This window comes from Durio zibethinus, chromosome 5, assembly GCF_047325235.1.
Source record: "Durio zibethinus cultivar Kanyao isolate XHJ-2024 chromosome 5, ASM4732523v1, whole genome shotgun sequence".
Lineage (NCBI taxonomy): Eukaryota > Viridiplantae > Streptophyta > Magnoliopsida > Malvales > Malvaceae > Durio > Durio zibethinus.
The window spans coordinates 29,661,586-29,685,890 of NC_143166.1; the positions used below are offsets into that span (position 1 = coordinate 29,661,586).

Genomic DNA, 24,305 nt, shown 5'->3' on the forward strand with positions numbered 1-24,305 from the left:
ATCAAATTAAAATCAGTTAATTTTGGTAGAGAGAAATATCTAAGTTTGTAAGATGCATATGATTTACTTTGGGTGATGGAATTTGGATGTTCAAATTAGTGGCAATGATTGAAAACTCCACTGGACATGGTTTTTCCAACCATTCTTTTGGTTTGCAACAATGCAAAATTTTCACACCTTTCATTTTGTTGCTATATAACACTGACAAATCAATTCATTTTCTTTTTCCCAATAATTGAATAAATTTTCAAAGCAAGCGAAACGGTTTGGGAATTGGAAGGCTGATGGTTGTTTGGTACTTCGGTAGTCAAAGCCAAGAGGTCCTCAAGTACCATACATTTGCACCATCACAATAATTTAAAAACAATATCTAATGTGATAGGTACAACTCATGGGCTTAACTTTCATTCATGTTTTTTAAATGCTTAAGTTTTAATTTTTTCGATGTTTTAATGTTTTTATTTTCAAGTTTTTCAGTTGCAACAAGACAATTCTTGATAGGTTTAAAGTTTTTGGTGAATTTGAGGTAGATCATAAAGAATTTTTAAAAATTTTATATTTTAATGAATCAGAATTATAATTTTATTTTTAATTGAATTTAATGAAAAAAATATGTTCGGTTGATATTAATATCACGTTAATATATATATAAAAAAATTATTGCTGCAAAACCGGCTGCAATTTCAACATCGGATTTTGACCCTTCACCAAACGAATAATACTAATGTTTGCGGCTAAGATTATTTGCATGCTCATCACCTCATCTTAATTGGATTTAATATATGGTGATGTAACCACTAAATTCTTTCAAGGCAAAGTTAAAGCTAGAAGAGTTAGTAATAGAATTAACATTATGGATGGGCTTCAAATTCCAGTGTTACAGAGTTTTTCAACTTCTTTAATAATATCTACTCGACTGATTTTTCGTGACCCTTCCATACTCCATCCTTTAATACACGCTCTTTCTCCTCCATTACTCGAGGATTTTGAACATAATTATTAAACTTCGACCGGCTCAGCAATCGGACTGGTTGATTAAATGGTTTAACTTTCAATTTGGATTAATTCAATTTTAGATTGTTTATAAAATTAACTAAAAAAATTTAGATTAATCGGTTGAGTTTATAAAAATTTTCTTTCCCGTCAATGTTTAGATGGTTTATTTAAAATTTCATACTTATTATTTTTTTAATTTTTTTACAACAAATTATTTTTAAAAAAAGAGGTGAGATTGAATCTGTTGACAAAAACTTGCCTGGCTTGATCGCAGTGTTACGTTCTGCTGGTGCGGGAGAGTGTTCCTAGAAACATGGTACATAGCTTTTTGGTCGACATATATCGTATTTTAAAGATATGGAAAGCACCTGACTCTATTTGCCTTTGTGGCCTCTTTCACTCTGTTTACTCCAATGTCTATGTAAACCTTGCTGTATTTGATTATGCATCTACCGGGCGAGACGTTGCCCGAGGCCATGTTGGCGAGGCTGCAGAGCGTTTAATTCACTTGTTGTGTGTTGTTCCACGTCAGTCTATGATCCATGATAATCTTTTGTTCAAATACTCTGATTCTGAGCTTATGGAACACCTTAAGTTGTCAGGAGATTTCATGGAAAAGTGCGAAGGAAAAGGGTTTATTTGATGGAGATGAAGTTCGGAGAAAGAAACTGCGAGCTCTGTTGCCAAATAATGGAATTGTAGTGAAAAATATGAAGACAGGTGAGAATGTTTGGTTACTAGAAGAGTGATGGCTGTTTTTTCTTTTGATGAGCATTGCGGATTGTAGTGATCAATGCTTACAAAGACAATGAAGATGAAAACAAGATTATAAGCAGCGAACAATCGGATTGGTTCTAAAATAAATTCAGAACAAATGTAACATCACTTGTGCACACCTGGCATTGCAGAAATGTCTTTCAACACCGTCTCATAAATAATATCATGACTTCCCTCTTAATTCCTGTCCCAAAACGAGATGTTGATTTTAATTTCTACACCAAACTACGACATCAAATGTGGCAGATCCTCCGATCCAAGCATGGATTATGTAATTACCATTACCTCTCCGACATGCATCGTTTTATCAGTCCTATGCGGACTAAGAGGTGGGAATTAATATTTAGAGCTTTCTAAATAAAAGCATATGTCAAGGCATCTTCTTGATGTTGGGAATCAACATGCACACGTAACACCCACACACAAAATAACAAGCTCAAATCAAAAATAAAAATACACAAATATATTTGTTTCGATCCAACTCAAAATGACATATTTCAAATCTAATTCACTATTAAATAAATCTTTACAATTGAGAGACTTTTGGAATAAGAAAAATCACCAAAAACTCCTTACTTAAAATTTAATTCAAAACCTAATTACAACATTTTAATAACCTATCACCTAACTATTCTCTTGGTATCTAACTATTTAGGATTACTAAACTAAAACCAAAACATCTTATTTATAAGGGTGAAATCCCTTATAATTTTACTAAACTCTTGATGTGGGATACAAGACAAACTCGAACTCTTATAACTTTACTCAACTTTCGATATGAAATTATGAGATTCAAGGCAAACCCCAACAAATCCTCCATTTACTTGAATCTCCAAATACTTCAACAGTATCCACAAAGCTGACATGCTTGCCTTTCTCCTTTTCTTTCATCATAGGAATCCCAACAACTGAGACTCTATCAAACATATACAAGTAACTTTTGACACTATTCCCTTATAAAATCATATTACCATTATTGTACACTTTCAATGAATCATTACTACCATAGTATGTGTACCCCTGAAAAGTTAACTCACCCAAAACAATAAAATTGTAACTACAACTTCGTATATACCTTACATGATGAAGTATCCTAACAATACCATTGTGAGATCTAAAGTGAACACTCTCAATACATTGAATCTGCATCTTTTCGTTATTAGCAACCACAATATCCCATACTTCTCATTTTCATCCAACTCCACAAGATAACTCCTATTATTGCAAATATAAATTGTAGCAACAGAATCTAAAACTCAACCATTTATCACCTTTCAAAATCTGAGTCTCGTCCACACAAATTGTCAAAATGACATCATCATCATTAGATACGATGGCAACAGTATCACTGTTTTCTTCATCTGATTTCTTTTCATTATTTGCCCTTTTGAAAGTAGTCATATCCCTTCTCAACTTCTTGCAGTGCACTTGGATATGTCTCTTTTAACCACAATAATAACATTCTATATCACTATAATCTCTGTCTCTTGACTTGGATCTCCCTATTGATCCATCAATCCTCTTTTGAGTCTTCCCTCGATCAAAATCCTTTACAGCTAGTGTACTCCCTCCAAATGATGAGTTCTGTACTCCCATAAACCTTTCGCTCTCACGTAACAGGGTAGTCACATCATCCAATGTCAAAGTAAATCTACCCACTAACAAACTCTAAACTAAAGGTCTATAAGACTTGAACAAAGATGATAGCAAAATTAAAGCCTTTTCTTCATCTTTTAGTTCAACAATAGAAATCATCAGCAATTGAGAAACCAATCTATTAAACTCATTCAGATGATTATGAAGATCATACCTTCTTCCATCTTCAGAGAATACAGATTCATATTCAAACATAATTTATTAGTCAATGACTTCGAAGCATAAATACCTTCAAACTTATCTCATAAACTCTTTGAAGTATTCTCAGTTAACATACTATATCTTACCTTTGGGGCTGCACTAATCTAATAGTACTAACAGCTTTCTTTTGAATTCTATTTCAATTACCGTCAAACATTTTCTCAGGTTTATTACTCTCTAATGCTGATCTAACCCTTGCTGTACTAACAGATCTTGAATCGTAATTTGCTATAACATGAAATTACTCTTTCTATCAAATAACGAAATTTCAAACTTAGGCATAGATATACTAGACATAACTTTTTCAAATATCTTGAAATACTTGCTTCACAATCTTTTGGGCCGACCTCTTCTTTCGACGAACTTCGCTCTGATACCACTTATTAAGACAAAAGGCCCCAATCTAATCACACCAACGGAAGCAAAATTAAACAATCAATTAATCACACAGCAGACAACGATTTAACGTAGTTTGATCCAACTGACTTACGTTTACGGGTGAAAAATAAGATCTACTAGTTGTAGAGAATTACAAATATACATCAAATCAATCTTACTCAATAATCAATATCCATAGGCTTTCTCAATCTCCTCTAATTCTACAGAGTATTCTCAACTCAAATAAACACAAACTCATGTGCACCCTTTTAACATAAACAAACACATACCCATATGTACCCATTCATTATACTTATGTAGACCCTCTCAATCTCTTCTAGTCCATTCTCAAACATTCAAAGATACACACCCATAAGACGTAAATCCCTAGTACTTCTATGAGGTATCTATCTTACAAAATCTTACAACTCTCTTACATCTTTTTCTCATACCTAATCCTATAAAGACTTCACCTATTTGTAATCATACAAACTTGCCTATTAAGAATCCATTTCCTTTTAGAATTCTTCTTTTGCAAGTCAAATTTGCTTTTTAAGAATCCTTTTTCTTTTATAATTCTTCTTTTGTAAGTATTCTTGTCCATCAAGCAATATCTAACCAATCATAAATAAATTTGTTATGAGATTTAAGTTATTATTCCTAACAATCTCCACTTTGACTCAAATTTCATCAAACATCTATTTTCATGCTAGACATGCTTGACTCTACCTATAATAGAAGTCTCACAATCATTTTCTTTTGTGTGCCTTCACGCTTCATGCAAGCTGATCTTCAATCCTCAAAACTTGAATTCAAACTTTTCTCTTGAATCAAGCTTTTTTGGACTTACCTCTTCCCATATCTCAAACCATGTTCTGATACCACTTATTGGGAAATCAATATGGATACACAGCACCCACACACAAAATAGCAAGCTCAAATCAAGAATAAGAATACACAAATATATTTGTTTCGGCCCAGAAAAGTCACCAAAAACTCTTTATTCAAAATTTAACCCAAAACCCAATAACACCATTTTAATAAACTACTTACCTAGCTATTCTCTTGGTATCTAACTATCTAGAATTACTAAACTAAAATGAAAACATCTTATTTATAAGGGTGAAACCCCTTATAACTTTATTAAAGTCCTGATGTGGGATACAAGACAAATTTTCAACTCTTATAACTTTACTCAACTTTCGATGTGGATTATGAGATTCAAGGTAAACCCCAACATTTGAAGCCTTCAAATCTGCATTCAACACAACATTATTGTAATTTTTACTATAAAAAAAAAAAAAAAGATTGTATGTGTGCGCTCCAAAAGCAAAGATAAATGCAGAACCTTTGGCATATTTCTTCTAGTCAAAGCTAAAACATTCACGTATGAGATAATTTGAAACAATTTATGATTCAGTTTCATGTAATATTTGAGGTTTTAGTTATCTTTCGTGCACTTAACCAACACATAAAGCTTATGTAAACAGAAATATAAACCAGTAAAACATATTGATACCATATAACTTAACAATGAAATATTCAAAATGCTAATGGCTTTTAGCAGAAGAACTAGAAAAGAGAACTACCTTTCAGACTTTGAAAAATGGCCAGCACCAAGTTCACATTAGAACAACAGCATGTTATCATCCGTTTCATATCCCTTAGTTTAGCCACAAACTTTGCAGGTTCTGAGTACATGACTCACAAATCTGCTGCAATATATTACAAAGATTAATTGTGGCATATGGAGAATACCAGATTTCTCCTCTGCAACTTTTCCAAATGTAATCTAAAACAACATAATCTATCAACTCGACCATGAAATCCACAGCTAAGAAGCTCCAAAAAATACAAATTAGACAATATTTTATTGAGTAATATGCATATATATAGAAGTGCTTAAGTGGCATAATTTGCCAGGTACTCAATCGTTAGCGCTGACCTAGCAGTTTGAACATTTTACTTCTAAAACAAACAACTTCTTCAAAATTTGAAATTCACTAAGTTCAAGCCGTAACTCAAAAGGTTAGTTTCTCAACACAATAAGTAATCAAAATCTCACCCATAATCAGTTTCAAACAATCGTTAACTGCAGGGAAGAACTGAAGCAAGCATCACATTCGGGGTCCTTAAAAAGATTCACAATATTTAAAATCGACAAGATCCTTAAAAGGTGAAAAAGTTGTTGTGCCATTGTATGTGTGGCTTACTATGAGAGGTGCCTAGATTTTCTCCAAAAAAACCTTGTACCTTCAATTAGCCTAATTGTTCTTAGATAAAGATGTAAAAAGAAGCTCTTGCAACCACCTCTAAAACATTGTTAACAATTGAAAACTTCAATCCCTGGAACTTCCTCCAATCATAGACACAGAAGTTCTAATACCTTTTATTGAAGATATTTCCACATTGCTAGGATTACTTACACGTGTGAAAAACTCATCACAGTATTCACTAAGTAACTAGTCTCCACAATCATGGTATTAGATTTTAGCGTCAAAATCAATCCCCATGGAGTGTTTGACAAAAACAGAATGCAATTCAATACTAATATACCAACAGCATTTACCAGATTGTTTCAATGGTCAAAAAAATGAAAATCGAAATCTTTAAGGAGAAAGATAACACCTCCCACTTTGTAGTTGTAAGAGGGATAGTAGGGTCAAGCATTGTAGTCAGGACATCTATAAAAGGAACTCCAGCAACAGCAGCCCTGAACAAATCAGGCCTCATGTTAAGAACAGCACCAATAAGCAATCCACCAGCACTTCTTCCCTCATTGCACAAATTTTCCTTTGAACAGTGCTTCTGTTCAATTAAAAACTCAGCACAAGCAATAAAATCTGTGAAAGTATTTTTTTTTTCATAAAAATTTCCCATTCTAATACCACTGCTTCCCCATTTCACCACCTCCACGAATCTGAGCTATTGCAAAGATAAACGCATGATCAAACAAAGACAGCCTTGATGCCTTAAAGTCAGGATATATACACATCTGATAACAGTCAAGGAACACTATATTAAAATACTGAAAAAATAATAATTATGTACACCAACACTTGTGCACATTCAACTAAAAGGATACACCAATTGATGCAACATATAATTATAGATGCGTGAAAGTCATTGTTGCAACAGTTAGCTGAAATACCAAACCGGCTGAATGTAAACCGGTAAAGTGGCCACTTAAAAGATCATTCAACTTTCTGGATAAAGAACTTTAAGAAACTAAAGGGAGAAAGAAAGGGTGAAAGAGGATGCCCATAGAAGTGAAACAAGAATGAACAAATTTTAGAGACTTTCACAGTGATCACAAATCCAGAAAAGGCTAGAAAAACCATGGACCAAACCAAATAGTGTAGAATCAAGGAAGACTATACAAGCAGGCAATTGTCTTCTACACATCACATTAAGATGAACTTCCACTTTATTTCAATATGATCTAAGTGAACAAAAACTGTGATCAAATAGAAGCATAATAATTCCAGTCTGTAATCTCACAAGAGTTTATCCAATTGGATGCATTGTTACCTCATATGAACCATAACCGTAAAGCAACATTGGATAAGATCCATCAAGCTTGACAAGATTCTTCTGGCACACAATTGATATAGGAATTTGAGTGCCATCAGAAGCATTAGCCCATTTCCTTTTAGTGACATAATTAGATGCATCAAAACCTCCCAAAACCTGAATAAGAGATAATGTACAAAGTTAATCCAGTATAATATACATACATACATACAACAACAACAACAACAACAACAACAAACCAAGCCTTATATCCCATAACTCTGGGGTCGGCAATATAATATAGCTGCATGGGACCAAATCAAATAATGAAATACAATTTCATAAACCTTCTACTTTTATTCCTGACCAGTGAAAAAGGACCATGGTTTCAGGAAGCAGAATGAATTCTTTCACAAAATATGATCAATAACATTTTAAGAACAGATCAGGTCACTGAATTTTCCCATCACTCACCAACACAGTAGAACAAGAAGCTAAAGGTAACAAGAACATAAATCTACCTGGAATTGAAGAATGCACATGATCTTGACATCTAAGCATTAATATTTTATGCAACTACAATTTATTTTTAGAATGTAGAGGGAAACTAGAAGATCTCATGAATATTATATCTATACACATAAAATTCAAGAAAAAAGGCATATGTTAAAATGAAAATAAATGCTACAATCCTGTATTAAGGCACTTGATACAGGGATATTAAGTTGAGAAAACAAGGAAATTTTGCTCTCCATCATGTATTGATCAGAACATCCATTTGAAACTCAAAACACTCAATCAGTCTGGAAGAATTAAGTAAATAAATCAGATTGCCTACCTGCAGGTTTCTGATGAGTGATCCAAGGAAAGGCAGAAATTTAAAAACAGCGTATTAACATCATAGAATACGTAGAAGTCTCACATAGAAGCTCTAAACTAGGCATGTATTACAAAATTAAATTAATCATTAGCTGTTATATGGTCATGTTATGTAGATGTCATTATAATGACTATGATAGCCTAATAATGACTATGATACAGAGATGAGTTCTGGTACTGATATAGAAACTACTGGAACAAAACAACATGGAGGGAGACCAGGGGAACTAATAGAAGGCTTGAGTTATAACATTAAGAGGCAAGGAAAACAGAAAAGGACTACTGTCTTTGATAGGAACTGAATAAGTCCTAAACTTTAAGGCATGGAAACTGAAAACCCATACCTTATCTGGCCGAAGGATCTCATCCATTGTAATGTAAACTAAAACTTCATAACCAGCCCATCGAAGTTATGACGTTGTACAAACTAATGGCTTCCCAACTGGTGCTCGAGTCTCTGCATCAATGACATAGACTGTGTAAATTTCATCTCCTTTAGTGTCCTCAGCGTATTCAACCAACTTATGATTCAAACTGACCCGAATAACAAAGTGCATAAAAAGACTTCATATAAAAAATGAAACTTCAGAAAAGGAAAGCAATTGCATTCAAAACCAAGTTAACAACATAAAGCTGATCATTACTGACCTTAATAGCACCAATTTTGTACAAATCATGTTCTTGAGCCTCAACATTCTCATCCAAGATTACATGCTCTGGCTGAGCATCAGGCCCTGTAGGCATGGTGTCATGAACAGACGGTGGAGCATCACCGTTAGGAACGGGACGCCTGCAACATTGAACATATTCCTTTCCTCCCAATGTTCTTGTGTAATAAAAATAATAGTGCCCTTTTCGCAAAGGTTTAGATGTATCATCCTCTTTTATTCGCCCTCTTATCTCAGCATAAATTTCCGTTCTTCAAATTTTTATTGGATCCAAATTAATTTAATAATTTAATTTAGTATAATATTTATAAAATATTATTTTTAATATAAATTATATTTTAAATTAAAATATTAAATAATAATTTTATTAATATATTTTAAAAATAAAATAAATAATATAATATATATTTTTATATATATCTAAAAACGAATCAAAATAAAATATTCTAAATGAATAATCCTAGTCTGACTAAACTTCGATTTTTTTCAAAAAAATCAAATCCATCTCTGGTACGATCCTCGATTTAAGAAAAATCATCCATTCCAATATCAAATTAAAACGAATTGAAACACATCAAATACAAATAATTTTACCGTTCATGATCAATCCATTGAAAATTGTAAAATAATTCAATTTTACTTCTCTCGATTTTATTTTTCTTTTTATAAAGAGGACAATTGTCGTTACTCTTTTATCTAGCATAATAATTCCGTCTATTATTAATAATGATAGATCACAGTAAAGAAACATTAACTTTTCCAATAAATGTGGAGCTCTCCTGAAATTCTTAATTACCAGATACCTCACAGGCTAACATTAGAATGAAATGACAGAAATGTACTTCTCTACCCCAAGCAGAACAGCTCTGGGTTTTATTCATTTCAATGGACCAGCCGTAATCTTCAAGTGAAGAAGAAAGTAGAAAGAAAAAAAAAAAACAAAACAATGATAAATTTTAACTTAATGAAGCAAGATATACATAATGAAACAAATACACAACCCAAGAATTCATAACAGACATTAACCAAACATCAGATAGCGTATATTAATAGAGAATGTATGGGAATGAAGGAGGACATTTAAAGGAAAAGCCATGTTGCAACATACAGCAACCATCCAATAATAGCCAGAAGAAGAACCGGCTTGGACCAGACAAAATTTCCAGGACAGGTCCACTTGCAAACATTGTATCAAGGCTTCCTCGTTATGCCTCCTTTGAACAACCATACGCTTGGATAATATTACAAGTACTGCAGTATGTAATTCCCTTTGATTACAAGAAATAAGGAACTCCTGTCCTGGGCCCTCTCATCTGATTATTCTCATCTGTTTCAGTGAAGAACTTCACTTCTCTCTCCTGAAGAGATGCCAAAAAAAATTAGTATCATGAATAGCATGTATTTGAAGAAGAGATTACATTTCTTACCAATACAAGTTGAAACAGCTTAAAACAACTGGCAATCCTAAAAATAAATCTGGTACTAAAGCAGACTACCCACATAGACAGACGTATAAAAGTTAAAAGAATAGAAGGCACGAGCAAAACAATTCTCACCATATTCTCATTGAAGCTCAATATAGAAGCTACATTCCCACAACGGTAACAATAATTTGGTGCAGACCACACCTCCAAAAATCAATAACCAAGAAACTCCATTAAGCTCTTAATACCATTAAGCTAAAAAGATGACAGCAGAAAGTTTAGTGTCTCACAGTTACTAGGCCTTTATCTTGAAACATATACTTAAGACCTTCTTGCACAAGTTGGTGAGCTCGACAAACAAGATCAAGATTATTTATGACGTTGAACTGCAACAGATGAAAAGGTTAAAATTATTATTTCAGCATGACAACGTGACTAAAGACTGAGATGAGATTGATTACCTCAGATGTGACCCTGGAGCCAAATAACCAACCTGCTCCACGTGGACTGACTGCCCATGTTTCAATATCTTCAGGATCACTCCACATGAGATCACAGAATGGGCCTTCATGGGGGATTTCACAGTTCCGCTCAATTACCCTTATCTGGCATAAAAGCAGAGAAAAATATAAGTGATTCAACACCATGTAAGGAAATAAAGAGAAACTAACAATCATTACGCTTATAGTTGAAAAAGTCCCACAGGAAAACTACTTCTTGCTAAAGAAAATACCATCCATATGAAACAGATTGTTATTGACTAAAGAGTCAATTATCTCTTCAGCAGAAGAAACCAAATAAAATGCAACTGCATGACCAAGACTTAGTTTTTACTTAATAAGACCTTGGAGTCGAAGGTTATTCATGAAACTGAATAGGGAGGATATTAATCCTGGGACTAGATGGTTACAAAGTCATATAAAGTCCAATGCTGCAATGTACTGCCTTTAGGTTCAAAAGCCAGAAAGGTTGCCTGATCAACACATAAAGCCAAAGCTAAAAACAATAAGAAACATCTAAAGAACTATAACCTTCCCATCATTTCTTAAAAATTTACTCATCTTCTGTTGACTATATTTTTTCTTCCACTCAAATAAAGAGATGAAAGGGGCAACTGTACATGCCCTGGTTTTATTTGATTCCTCGAGATGTATCATACCAATTTACTACGTAATTATTCATGCTTTGCTACAAGAAAACTAGCCTAAAGTTCAACATAAGCAAGTTATGATCAAAAGAAATATCAGAGCTACATGCAAATACTCTAAAAATACAGGACATGACATGCACAAGCAACAAACAAATAAAATAAATGATAAATTAAAAATTAAGTGAATTTCTAGTGTTGCAGCAAATAAAAATGCCAGTCAACCAAAAACTAAGCAAAAAGGAAAAATACCTGATCAATTGTTCGTATGTCAGGAGAAAGGCCACCATGTACACAAAGTACCTGCAAAATAGAAAATAATAGAACTCTTAAAGAGGATCAAATAAGGTACTTAGATAGAGATGGTTTAGAGAGAGAATGCCTACAGTCCCATCTATAATTGCTGAAAGTGTAAGATAGTCAAAAACATCTGTACAATACCGCCAGGCATTGGCATTTCCATACTTCCTCTGGCACTCATCATAGAAACCATAAACCTAGTAAAGAGATGTACACACAGTCAAATGTCAGTCCTTGCTATTTGGAATGTTTTTCTCAAAAATTACAGCTTTAGAGCACTACTCAACAAACCTAAAAATCAAACTAACATGGTATTTGCATATAGAACTTCCAATAACCCTGATCCTCAGATTCAGTATGCTACTCTCAAAATTTAACCTTTGATTTTCGTTAATGTGTCCATATAGAGGCGTTCAATCCCTTTTTCCTAAAAAAGGGAAAAAGTAATCATGGAACTGTAACAAAGCTTTAAGCATGACAAGAGTGGCCTCAAAGAAAGAAAAATGAAAAGAAATAATAGTGTGACAAACTTATAATCACACACAATAGCACTTCCATATATTCTATAAGGTCTTTACAAGCATATTCCATTCCGGTATAATTCAAAAGCATACCTGAGTTAGTTGTCTGCTTTCATGATTCCCTCGCAAGAGAGTGATATTAGCTGGGTACCTATGATTCAGAAAACATAAAGGGAAAAAACAATGTTACCTCTAATTTCAAACAAGAAACAGCATTCGATTACCTAACAGGCCAGAAAACAGAACCAGAAATCTAATTTCCTTATCAAATGCATAGAAAAAGCAATAGCAGAACCACCAATTCATGATATCTGCATTTTGAGTCTTCTAAATCTAAGTCTGATAATGTATACAATATATCCTAGCAACTATCTTCTTGCCAAATCAAAATGATAGCTTCGAAAGGATTTTTTGGCCTGAAGTAGGAAAAATAGTAAATTCAAAACAAATAAGAATGAACATTGATTTTTCTTTCTATACCATACTACAATTTGAAACCATGTATGATGGTTGCTAATTAACAACAATGACCAGGTACACCTTAACCTGGGGGTACATTGTACATTAAAGGTCTGAGAATTGTGCTAGAAATCACATAGTGAACCAAGAACAAGTCCAAAACAAAGAAATAATGTACCCAAATACATGGTTGAAAACCAGAAGATAAATCCCAAGAAAAATTACAGAGATGCTTAAGCATGCATCCAAAGGGCATACCTTGCCTTAAGAAGCAAAAGAATAGTGAAAACTTCAAGACTATTATAACCTCGATCAACAAAATCTCCCTATCCAAGGTAATAGGAAGATTTAGCACCCATTAGTTGAAATCAACACTATAACAGACATCAAAATCACATAGAATTTTCACAACAATCTCCAAGCAGGAGATGTAAACTGTACCATAAAAATGTAATTTGTCTCCGGTACATGACCTCCTGTCCGAAAAAGTTTCATTAGATCATGAAACTGGCCATGGATATCACCACAGACTGTTACTGGACTGTTGACAGGTTGCACATTTGACTCCTCAATGAGGATTTCTTTTACCTGTAATGTTTTACATAATAAAGTATATAATGCACTGTGTTCAGATAAAATGACAAAGGCTAAAACTTCATAGCAAATAAAACTGAAAGTTGACAATATAGCAATGATCAAATTACACCGCTAAAATGAATAACATAGAAACTAAATACTATTAACTCATATAACAGTAAAGTCAAACATATGACTCTTCAATCAATTAAAATCACAGTAAATGCCAGTTATGCTGGATCCTGGAAGCTTTGTTTTTATAAAAAAAAAACCTCAGTTATGTGATAATTCTTTAGAAGCAATACTAACAAATGATACTAAAGAAATAAAGCACTACAAATTACAAAAAAAAAAAAAAAGACGCCATGATTTTCAAGTACAGACATAAACTTGACATTTTCTTGCAATTCCTGATTCATTTCCAAATGCTCAACTTCATTCTAACAAATCAAACACTCATTTTCGAATTTCTCAATCGTCAAAACAAACCACACAAACCCTATTTTTTCCCATCAATACAAACATAAAGAAAAGGTAACCAATTTTAAAACCCTAGAAGTAGAAAAGGGCCAATAAAAGAGAGAGAAGAAATACGTATTCGCAAAGAAACTGAAGCTCGTCTTCTAAAAGATGCTGGCCTTCTTTAACCTTTGCTATCCACTGATCCAAATCCATCGATTTCTTCTCTTCGGAATTTGAGTTCCTTTTCTTTTGCTGTGTTTTTAGAGGGGGAAAGAATCTGAATAAATATGAAATTTCTCGCTCTTCTCCCTGTATCTAAGGTTTTAACCAGAGGAGAGACTGCGAGAAGAAGAAATTTTCAATGGCCGCTCTGTTGTTATTGTTTTTTTTTTTTTTTTTTTTGCTTTTTTCGTCCGTGTGTCGTAACTACAGAACAAAACAACCAAACAGTTCTCGGCGTTTTTTTTTTTTTTTTCTCATAGGGAAAAGGCTTAAAAGGGCAGCCAATACGACAGCGTTTCTTATTGGTACCCTACTTATTTCTCTTTTGCTTTCTTTTCCCCCTTTGCTCTGGACCATTAAGCGTTATCATTTTAAGTAGTGCATTTGCAGTAAGATTTAATATGTGATTTAATTCCTAGATTATATCACTCTTCACGATTTAATATTTATAGAAAAAATTCATAATTAAATATTTAAATTTTATTTTCTTTAAACATTTTATCCTTCACACTAATTCTATTAATGATAAACTATTGTAATAAAAACACCAAATAATATCATAACACATGATATATTTTTATTAGTCAACATTTATCATGTTAGCATTTTAATTAACGATTTTAATAAATGACGCAAAATGTTTGATGAAAACAAAATCGGGATATCTAATCTTAAATTTTTTTTTTATAAGTATCATATCGTTAAAAGTAATATAATTCAAAAGTCAAATTACATATTAACCCTTTCAAAAAAAAATATATTCATTATGATCATCGTCGGAGCAAAAGCAATCAAGGAGCAAAAGATTAGAACATATGCATGTATAGATCCAATGCTAGACAAGTAAAAAGGGATTAGGCCTTAGGGTAGGGTCGATTTGTAGATGAAATACACCTGAAGAACCATATGCACACGACTGACGGAGAGCAATTAAGCAGAAACGAGATACATTTAGCCCTTAACAATTTACAATCTGAGTGTTGTTCACAGCGTTTATGATTTCTTTTCCTTATTATCACCTCTAATGAGCTGAACAGGTGCTGCAGGTATCCTAAACCACCATTCTTTAAGCCTTCTCAGCCATCTGTCACTGCTTTCTCTCCGATACGACAGTTCCCTGGTAAAAGCCTCTAGGAATACAAACAATATCACGTATCTCAAAGGCACAAAAGCTAACACTACAGCCATGAAAACCAATAAGAGAGCAACCCTGTCAGAGGCCTGGCAGACAGATAACATATAGAATTATTGTCAGAAGCTAGACACAATTCCTCAATTATTATAGAATATTAACTTCAAAGTGCCATTCAATTTGTTTGTGGGACCAATTAACTATATACTGACATTCTACATTTTTCATGCAATATGAAATTCAAGAAAGAACAAGACTTTAGTAATTTAATTTGGCTTGAGCTTCACTTCTCAGCTCTTCTTCATGAAATTATTGTAGTCATTTCCCATGCTTTTTAATAAATTGTTTGTCATCATTTATCCAAGCCTTAACGGTTAACAAGGGCTGAATACACTCATTGAACTAAATTATGCTCATGTCCTACTTAGTTCAACCAATAGGGCAAGATTTTCTAGAGCACTAGTTACAGGGCTTTCAAAATTCAAACTTCACGAAAAAAGCTTGAAACCCTAGAATGACTTTTTTCTGTTATGTTCAGAAAAAAAAAAAAAAAAGCCTAACCAAAAAATCCCACCCTAGCCCTCATTTTTCTTTGCAATCCTTCTATAGAATCAAGCAGATAAATAAGCTACAAAATTATGCAATTTCCAGCAGCACAAGGGTGCTAGTAAAACAAGAAACTTACTAATGTTAATGTACGACATGAAGATATAAGTGAAAACTCAGAAATTGGATTTAAGTTTTCCTTTTACTCTTTTCCAGTTCCATGGGGTGGGGGATGTGAAAATTTATTGGCATTGTGTTCTACTTATATATTATGGGAAATACATATTTAGCATAATTCAATTTTCTTTTATTTGATTCAAGTGTAGCTGGGACATGCACCTGTGGTAAGACAGCAAATAAGAGAGCCCTTATCTTGAGGGGAATAACATTCCCAGTTTGGATTAGTGCTTCAAGTTGGGAGATGGCTTCTTGTAATATCACCAGCTGCTCAACTGCTTTTCGATTTGGTGGAGGTGTTATTCTGAAGGCTTCTAAGGGCTTCCCTTTGTTAAAATGCTGGCGCCAGAGCATGACAATTGCGAAGAATACAGAAACAGATGCCAAAATATACCTGAGCCACCCCCTGCAAATCATAATTGATGGATTCATTATATCATTTGGTTTGTCTATGCAATCACAAAAAAGTCAATATTAGAAGTTTGAAAGAAAATAAAAACACCTACACCAAACTGAATATACACATGGACATTTATAGTGTATTTTGACAATAAGCCTGGCAAGGAAAGGGCATGAAATTTACCTCAATAAAAAATGAATCTTGAAATGTTGCATGCAGAAAATTCAGGAAATGATCAGCTAAGTCATCCATTAATAGAAATATTTTCCTGATCGGTTTGCAATCCATATATCATAAATATTTTCATTTTACATGTTTCAACTTTCAGGACATACAGAAGGAGAAAATATATTATTCTTAATGTATCTTAAAGCAAAGTATGCAAAGACCAGTCAAAGACAACGTTTACCTTATAATTGCATAGCAGGTCAACATCAGAAAGACAGTTGACTTAAAAGGGTCTTTCCAAGAAGACAGGAGCTCAAGTTGAGTAGCTAATTCAATGACAGGAAACAGTAGTTCCTACAAATTAGAAAAAAGAAAAAAGTGTCATCTTTTTACAAACTGCTGCAATATTCAAAAAGATTCTGTTGCTCGGTTGAGGTAATACAACAAAAGGCTTGGCAGCTGTCTAGTATTCAATTGAACACTTAGGTTGTTTTGTAGGAGCATGACAAAACAAAACTTACCCTTAATCAACATGGGGATTAAAATGAATTAAATTTTCTGATGACAACTTCTGCTGAACAAATTGATTAATAACTTGAACAAAATAGCCAATCATATGAAAGTTGTTCTGGCCTGAAACCAAATTTAATAGATTGAAGATTGCAATAACCAACCTTCATTATAGCTAAATTTGTATCAATCCCTTCTACCTTTACTTGGTTCACAGTTGCCTGTGCAGCTTCAGCCCTACCTGTGTCAGATATTGATTGCTTCACTGCTATCTCTAAGGAATTTGTCTCCCAACACAGAAATCTCCAACAATTAATGCTTCTCCATCCAGATTTGCATCCTTCTCCAGAATGAATCCAAGTTGACTAAGCGCCAGAAGTGAAACAGGAGATGAGGTTGGCAGGTGTTTCACAGTGCGTGGGGAAGTATCGGCATTTAAAAGTGCCAAATGACTAGAAAGAGTTTCCAAAATCATATCACCTCCAGGAAGGCTCTCAGCTAGGTTAAAACTAAGTAAAGTTTTATACTAGGATGCGAAGAACTGAAAAGCTTCTCTCACTGCATGATAATGAAAGATACCTAATATAGCTCTTGCTAGTACTTCTGACAGCTGAGTCTCTTTGAAGTTGTTTTTTCTAGCAAACCTGTGTGAATGCAGGATCTCCAAAGATATATCTAACCAATAGTCTCGACGAAAATTGCCTTTAAATTCAGGAAACTCAAAATAAACGGGCTCTGTTCTGTGAATAGAGTTTAAAAATTCCAAAGAAATATCAGAATTTTCTTAAAAATATGACAGTAAGTTATATAATTCCAGGTTATTGAGTTGACAGATAACTTACACAGTTGTTGATTTGTACATAACAGCTTTGTAAAAGAGACGAGCACCCAGTGGCACAGTTAATTCAGGTTTTATGACCTGCTTCAGGTCCGTTGCCAGATCATATCTCACAGCTTTGTCAAATACACCAACTCCCAAAGATTCAAAGTACAGAAGCAAAGTTGGTTAGAGTGAGCCGTCCTGCATAAATAGAAATTCAACGCATAAACAACCCAAAGATAATGCAATTAAAACGTGTTGTTAGACGCACTTAATGAAGTATATGAATCAATGACATCAGCGAAACTGAAAAGATTTCTTGGTCAAAAAACTATTTCTGTTGCATGACCAGTTTGTATAGATTAGTTTTTTTTATTACATATTCATTTCATATTTAGAATACATGTGAATGTTTAAAAATATTACATTAAAACTTTGTCATCAATACAAATATCAGTACCACTTGATGCATCCATATATTAGACATGAAAGTCCATCAATTGATAACCAGTACCATTTGATACATTCATATGAAGGTAACATTTTCTATGAACACATATATGATGTGGCCTAGCTTGAGATCATACAAGCAGCGCCCTGTAGAGGGAGATTGGTTAACAGTCTTAATAACTAGTCAACTTTTACAAATTCTATTGAACCTAATCTATATGTACTGAAAGGTTTACTTAATTTCTGGTCAATTTTCAAAACATTGAAATACCTGGCCGTGCTGAGATTCCAACATGTTGCAGAACTGGTTGAGTTGGAATTGCACCTTCAATATCTAAAATTATCTCCACCTCAGAAAGTGGAAGATTGGAAAGTAAGGGTCCCAATGTATTTTTTGTGTCCTTAATAACCCTAAAGATGGGTAAAAACCATGATAAATAAATATCCCAACAGTTTCAACTCAGAAGTCAAAATAACCCCAAAAAACACAGGACTACAAAAGATATAAGTGGACATGTTTCCTATTTTATCCAATCAGATCATCGAGCCATCAATGTCAAACTCAAACATCCTTAGAATTAGATAAGCACTAATGTCATCTAGTCATTACCCTCTCCCCTCAAAACAAGCTTATTGGGGTGTGCAGCGCTCAAAAAGAGTAGGCAGGGTGGCAGGCAAAGTCTGACCACGCCAAACACTGCAAAGGGAAGCAGACAGGTTGGCAGCTGTGACGAGAGTGTCATGAGACTGGGTGTGGGAGAATGTTACGCTAAGCACTCAAAAAGAGTAGGCAAGGTGCATTAATCCCACATCGGATAAGAAAGGGAAAGTCGCTGGGCGTAACATTCTCTCACACCTAGTCTGGTGATGCCCTCATCACAGCTGCCACCCTGCCTGCTGCCCTTTGCAGTGTTTCGCATGGTTAGACTTTGCTTGCCACCTTGCCTACTCCCCCTAGAGTGTTTGGTGTGGTCAAGACTTTTGTCACTGTGCCTTACCCCGACACCTTTTTAAGTGGCCAGACTGGTTCACCCTGCCTACCCCTACTAAAGGGCTCAGTGTGGAGTCAAATGATCAAGGGTAGGCTCTGATACCACTTGTCATGTGGCCATTACCCTCTCCCCGCAAAACTAGCTTATTAGGGTGTGCAGCGCCAATGCTTAGATGTCCAACAACCTTCCTTTTCTTATCCAATATGGGATTAATGCACTCTGCCTACTCATTTTAGGCGCTTGGCGTAATAGTGAGACTAAGTAATAAATGTTTTCTATAGCTCAACTCAAGAAAGTTTCAAACACTGATCACCTTAGCTTTCATGATCCATTTCTTCAGAAGTTTAAAATATTTCAAATAGATAGTATAACAACAACAACAAACTAAGTTTTATATCCCATAACTCTAGGGTCGGTTGTATGAAAGGCCAATAAAGGAATCATGTTAGGTCATCCTTTTGAATCTTCTTACGCCACTCTTTTCTATCGAAAATAACATTTTCAGCTACATCCTTAACCTTCATATCATTTCTTATTACTTGTATATGCGTCTTTCGTGGTCTACCTTTAGAAGTTTGGATCTTTTCTAAATCTAAAAACTCATTTCTCCCATCGGGTGCACAGATAAGTCTACGTTTCACATGTCCAAACCATCTCAAACAACCCTCTCTCATCTTTTTCTCAATTTGAACTATCTCTAATTTTCCTCGAATCTCTTCATTTTTTATTTCGTCTTTTCCAATCTTACCACGCATCCACCTAAGCATCCTCATCTCAGCTATGCTCATTTTCTTCTCATGTTGTTTCTTAACAGCTCAACACTCAGTTCCATAAAACAACACAAGACTTACAGTTATTTTATACAATTTTTCCTTTAACTTTAAAGGCATGTTGCAATCACACAACACACCTGACGCATTTCGTCACCTCACCATCCTGCTTGAATCCTATGATTCACATCTCTTTCCATCTCAGTATTACTTTGAATAATTGATCCCAAATATCGAGAATGACTACTCTTTAGTACTACCTCACCATCCAACTTAATCACACTATCACTCGTTTCTCTATGATTACAAAACTTATATTCTAAATATTTAGTTTTAGATCTACTCAATTTAAAACCTCAAGAATCCAATGTATGCCTCCATAATTCTAAATTTGCATTAAGATCATCACTAGTTTTAGCAACTACGATTATAATATTGGCAAATAACATACACCATTATCTTGAATATGTCTCAATGAGCTCATCCATAACTAATGCAAAAAGAAATGGACTTAGTGCTGAGTCTTGATGCAATCTTGAGGTAATGGGGAAGCTATCAGTCATACCCTCAAGTGTCCTCACATTCGTTACAATTCCTTCATACATATTTCTAACTATGTTAATGTACTTTCAAAGAACTCTTTTCTTCATTAAGACCCACCAAAGCATCTGTCAGGGAATTCTATCATATGCTTTCTCCAAATTGATAAATATCATATGCAGATCTTTCTTTTCATCTGAAAATCCTCCAACAAAAGCCTCAATAGGTGAAATACCTCTATTGGGAATGTCCTGACATAAACCCAAATTGGTTTTTGAAAATAATGACCTCAAACAGACGGTAAAAGATATAGTAGAATTAAAAGACAAGGACTTGTAAGTCTTATCTTCATCATTCCCCCTTTTGTTTACGTCAAGTGACTTGGCACAACAGTTAAAACAGTTAAATAACAGAAAACATTAGAGTGCACAAAATTACTAGAGAACAATAATGCATTTGTACTTGTCAAGGCTTCAGAGGTATTTGTCATATACAAGAAAATGAAGTCGGTGGCCTGAAGGGCTTGTTAATACATCAAAAAGATTATAAACCGTTATGATATCTGCAACAGCAGTACAGACAGGAGCTATTCGAGCAAAAGCCTCTCGTCCAACAGTTTTCTTGTCATCAACCTAATAGAAAGTAAAGAATGAATTTCAAATATCATCAGCCCCCCGGGCCGGGCTCCCTTAAAACTTATTTCATAAGCCTACAAATTTCATAAGCCTTTTCTAATATTATTACTTGGCCCCCCTTATTCTTATAAATTCTATACTTTTTAAATTTCCCCAATTCTATATAAATCCTATAAGTTCTTTTTGAAATTTTACTGAATTTAATATGTTCTTCTTCACTTATATATCTTCATTTTTATAGGTCTTTTTCCTTTGTCTTATGCTTAAATGGTTGCCTTCAATTTTATTCCCCTACTTTTGGGTTTCTTTACATATAAATTCTTACCTTTAATTTTTCTTTTTTTTTCCTACTTTCTTAAATTTCTTTTACAAAATTATTTCAAATATTTTACATATCAAAGGCATTATAACAACAATTAATATGATAAACACATTAAATGCAAAAATTAGAAAATAAATAGATAATATAGAAATGAAGCTATAGCATAATTTTTTTTGTTTTTAGAAAATTGTAGCATAATTGGCCGCTTGCTCCATCACTGCATATCACTTATTAGTGGTCACTTACACTAACCCCAAGGTAACTAAATGGCTGAAGAATTATCAATCCCTGGAAGAATGCCAATAATATATTGCCAGGCAGTACCAGCCCATAACATCGTTATGCAAATGAAATTTATTAAACAAGCAAAAATAGTAGAACAAACCTGAACTGCCATATTCATAGGACTTGAATAAAACAGTGACCCGCCTTCCTCAGCCTCTATTTCCTCTTTGATGGGTGAAGGTTCCTGCAATAGAAAAGAAGTTCAGAGACCATTGTCAACCCTCACCCCAAATCTCGAACCCCCCAAAAACCCTCATACTCAAAGTTTTTAATCAAAATACTGGCAAGGACACGTATGGCAAACAACTCCAATGCATATCTTACTTTGATTCCTCGTTCACACTCAACACAGGGGGCCTCCCATGCAAGCATCATCTCATATGTTAGTCAACGGAACTCCGGATCACTCAGATAATCTGGATTTCTACTCACTTTATGCAATGCTTGGTATAAGCAAAACTTTAAGAAGTTCCTAGCATATGTGAAAAGCAGTTTAACACTTTCTGGAAGCTCTACATCGAAACGATGCTGTAATTCTTCAGTAGGAATTTTAAGAATCCGGCAACAGTCAGTAAAAAACACCCTTGGATAATTGAAAACTAAAAATTGTACTAATTGTTATTGAAGAACAAAATGCATTGATAAAGTTAGAAATTGGAATTACATTTTAGTCAGTATTTAATCGATTATGAAACCCTTATTAAAATTTTGATCTCACTACGAGTAAAAAATATGATATTTCAACAGAAACAAACAATGTCTAGTGAAAGAGATAGAGAGAGAGATATGGAGAGTACTTGGAGCAGCGAAAGACGACGGAATTGGCGAGAGGAGAGAGCTGAGGGATGGGTCTCGGACAGCTTTCTAGGGATTCTTCATCATTGGATGATAATTTCTTGCGCTGAAAAAGGGATTTCACCGTATTCTGATTATTTCTCATGAAATTCTCCCACACTCCCTCCATTTTTATTTTTCTTTCTGATTTCACGTCAATTGGGAAACTCCACCTAATTATTAAATTGGGTATTTCAAGACTTCAAACAAGAAAAAATGAAAAGATTGATAGACGAAGACCCGTTTTCTTTTCTGTTTCTTTTTGTTGGCTACTTCGCTCCTTTTCAGAGCTCTTCACTTCGTTTGGCTGCCTGCTTCCTCTCCTGGCAGTTAGGTATTTTAATTTTTCCTAATTTGCAGTTCCGTCCCTTATTTTTTTTTTCATTTAAAACAATAGTTTTTTTTTTTTAAATTACAAAAGTTAAGAAACCTACAATGTACTTGTAATTTAACAAATTTTATAATATAATATTATTACTTTTAAAATGTTGTAATATCAATTTAAAATTTTATAATATAATATTTTTACTTGTATAACTCGTATTATCATATTATCATTCAAAATCATATTAAAACATATATATTTGTGACATCCAAGTGTTAACTTTTAATAAAAATTAAATAATAAATAAATAAATAACTTTTTTTCTTTATATATACAATTTTTGCACATATATATTAAAAAGTATTATACTATATAATACTGATAGTCTTTTAAATTGATTCTAATGTTAAAATTTATCATAGAATTTACTTTGATGTCAATAAGAAATTTTATCATGATGGCAATTTTATCTATACCAAATGGATATCGATGCTTTTGTTGCAGATCAATTTTTTTTTTTTTGTTATCCGTATTCATCGTCTTTTACAAATTTTATTTAATTTAAAAACAATGAAAGTAAAAAATAAATAAATAATTAAATAAGTGTGACATATGGATACTTCAATTAACTTTATTTTTTTCACAAAATTGATCTAATAAAAAATAAAGAAAAACAAAAAAAAATAATAAAAAGAGCTCACAAAGAGTATCATGCACACATCCTCATTAAATTTAAATTATTTATTTTTAAATTAAGATATCAAATAATAAATTTATTAATATAACACGTACATATAATTTATATATAATTTTAGTAAAATATTTTGAAAAAATATTTTTGTAATTATGTTTATAGAATATTATATTATAATAATTTCAACAAATTATAATGTGAGAGATATTTTGGTAACTATGATAAGAGATACGTAAAGCAATTAAAATATATTTTTTTATAATTATGATCAAAAGATGTTATAGTAATTTTAACTAAATATAATATATGAGATGTTTTCGTAATTATGATAAAAAATATATTATAATAATTTTGAATAATTATGATAAATAAAAAAAAATAAACACGTAATATACAATTAATATCAAGTGGCTCTTACGAAAAAAATTAAATATAAAAAAGTTTTATTAAATATTTTTAAAAATTTTAAATAAAAAAGTAAAAGAAAATCGATATAAGCGTGTCTCAAATATTAAAAAATTTTAAA

The 24,305-nt window shown here is 33.2% G+C and overlaps 1 protein-coding gene and 2 pseudogenes across 3 annotated transcripts; all 3 read right to left on the reverse strand.

Moving 5' to 3' along the window:
* Nucleotides 1–1,765: 1,765 nt before the first annotated feature.
* LOC111291552 (uncharacterized) lies at nt 1,766–9,361 on the reverse strand (annotated as a pseudogene). The gene is made up of 6 exons (XR_016342253.1): nt 9,049–9,361; nt 8,745–8,857; nt 7,540–7,698; nt 6,637–7,003; nt 5,598–5,720; nt 1,766–5,263 (listed from the first exon to the last, which is right to left on the reverse strand). The product of XR_016342253.1 is annotated as an uncharacterized LOC111291552 (transcript).
* A 641-nt stretch (nt 9,362–10,002) lies between these two features.
* On the reverse strand, nt 10,003–14,416 carry LOC111291553 (phytochrome-associated serine/threonine-protein phosphatase-like). The gene is made up of 10 exons (XM_022883363.2): nt 14,090–14,416; nt 13,361–13,507; nt 13,178–13,245; nt 12,554–12,611; nt 12,026–12,136; nt 11,892–11,942; nt 10,954–11,097; nt 10,783–10,878; nt 10,625–10,696; nt 10,003–10,426 (listed from the first exon to the last, which is right to left on the reverse strand). The coding sequence occupies exons 1-10, from the start codon at nt 14,168–14,170 to the stop codon at nt 10,343–10,345; spliced, it is 912 nt and encodes a 303-aa protein (XP_022739098.1). The 5' UTR covers nt 14,171–14,416; the 3' UTR covers nt 10,003–10,342.
* Nucleotides 14,417–15,109: 693 nt separating this feature from the next.
* LOC111291555 (uncharacterized) lies at nt 15,110–23,117 on the reverse strand (annotated as a pseudogene). Its single transcript, XR_016342254.1, has 10 exons — nt 22,724–23,117; nt 22,251–22,509; nt 22,027–22,110; nt 21,147–21,316; nt 18,654–18,793; nt 17,955–18,133; nt 17,277–17,852; nt 16,844–16,956; nt 16,197–16,440; nt 15,110–15,400 (listed from the first exon to the last, which is right to left on the reverse strand). The product of XR_016342254.1 is annotated as an uncharacterized LOC111291555 (transcript).
* Nucleotides 23,118–24,305: the final 1,188 nt, after the last annotated feature.

Bases quoted from the DNA above. Each gene is read 5' to 3' on its own strand.
- LOC111291553 (XM_022883363.2), bottom strand. From the start codon at position 14,170: ATGGATTTGGATCAGTGGATAGCAAAGGTTAAAGAAGGCCAGCATCTT. The intron at 11,098-11,891 runs GTATTTTTCCTT...CTTTTATGCCAG, and splicing joins ACATACGAACAATTGATCAG to ATAAGGGTAATTGAGCGGAA. The intron at 10,427-10,624 runs GTGAGAATTGTT...GCATCTCTTCAG, and splicing joins TGAGCTTCAATGAGAATATG to GAGAGAGAAGTGAAGTTCTT.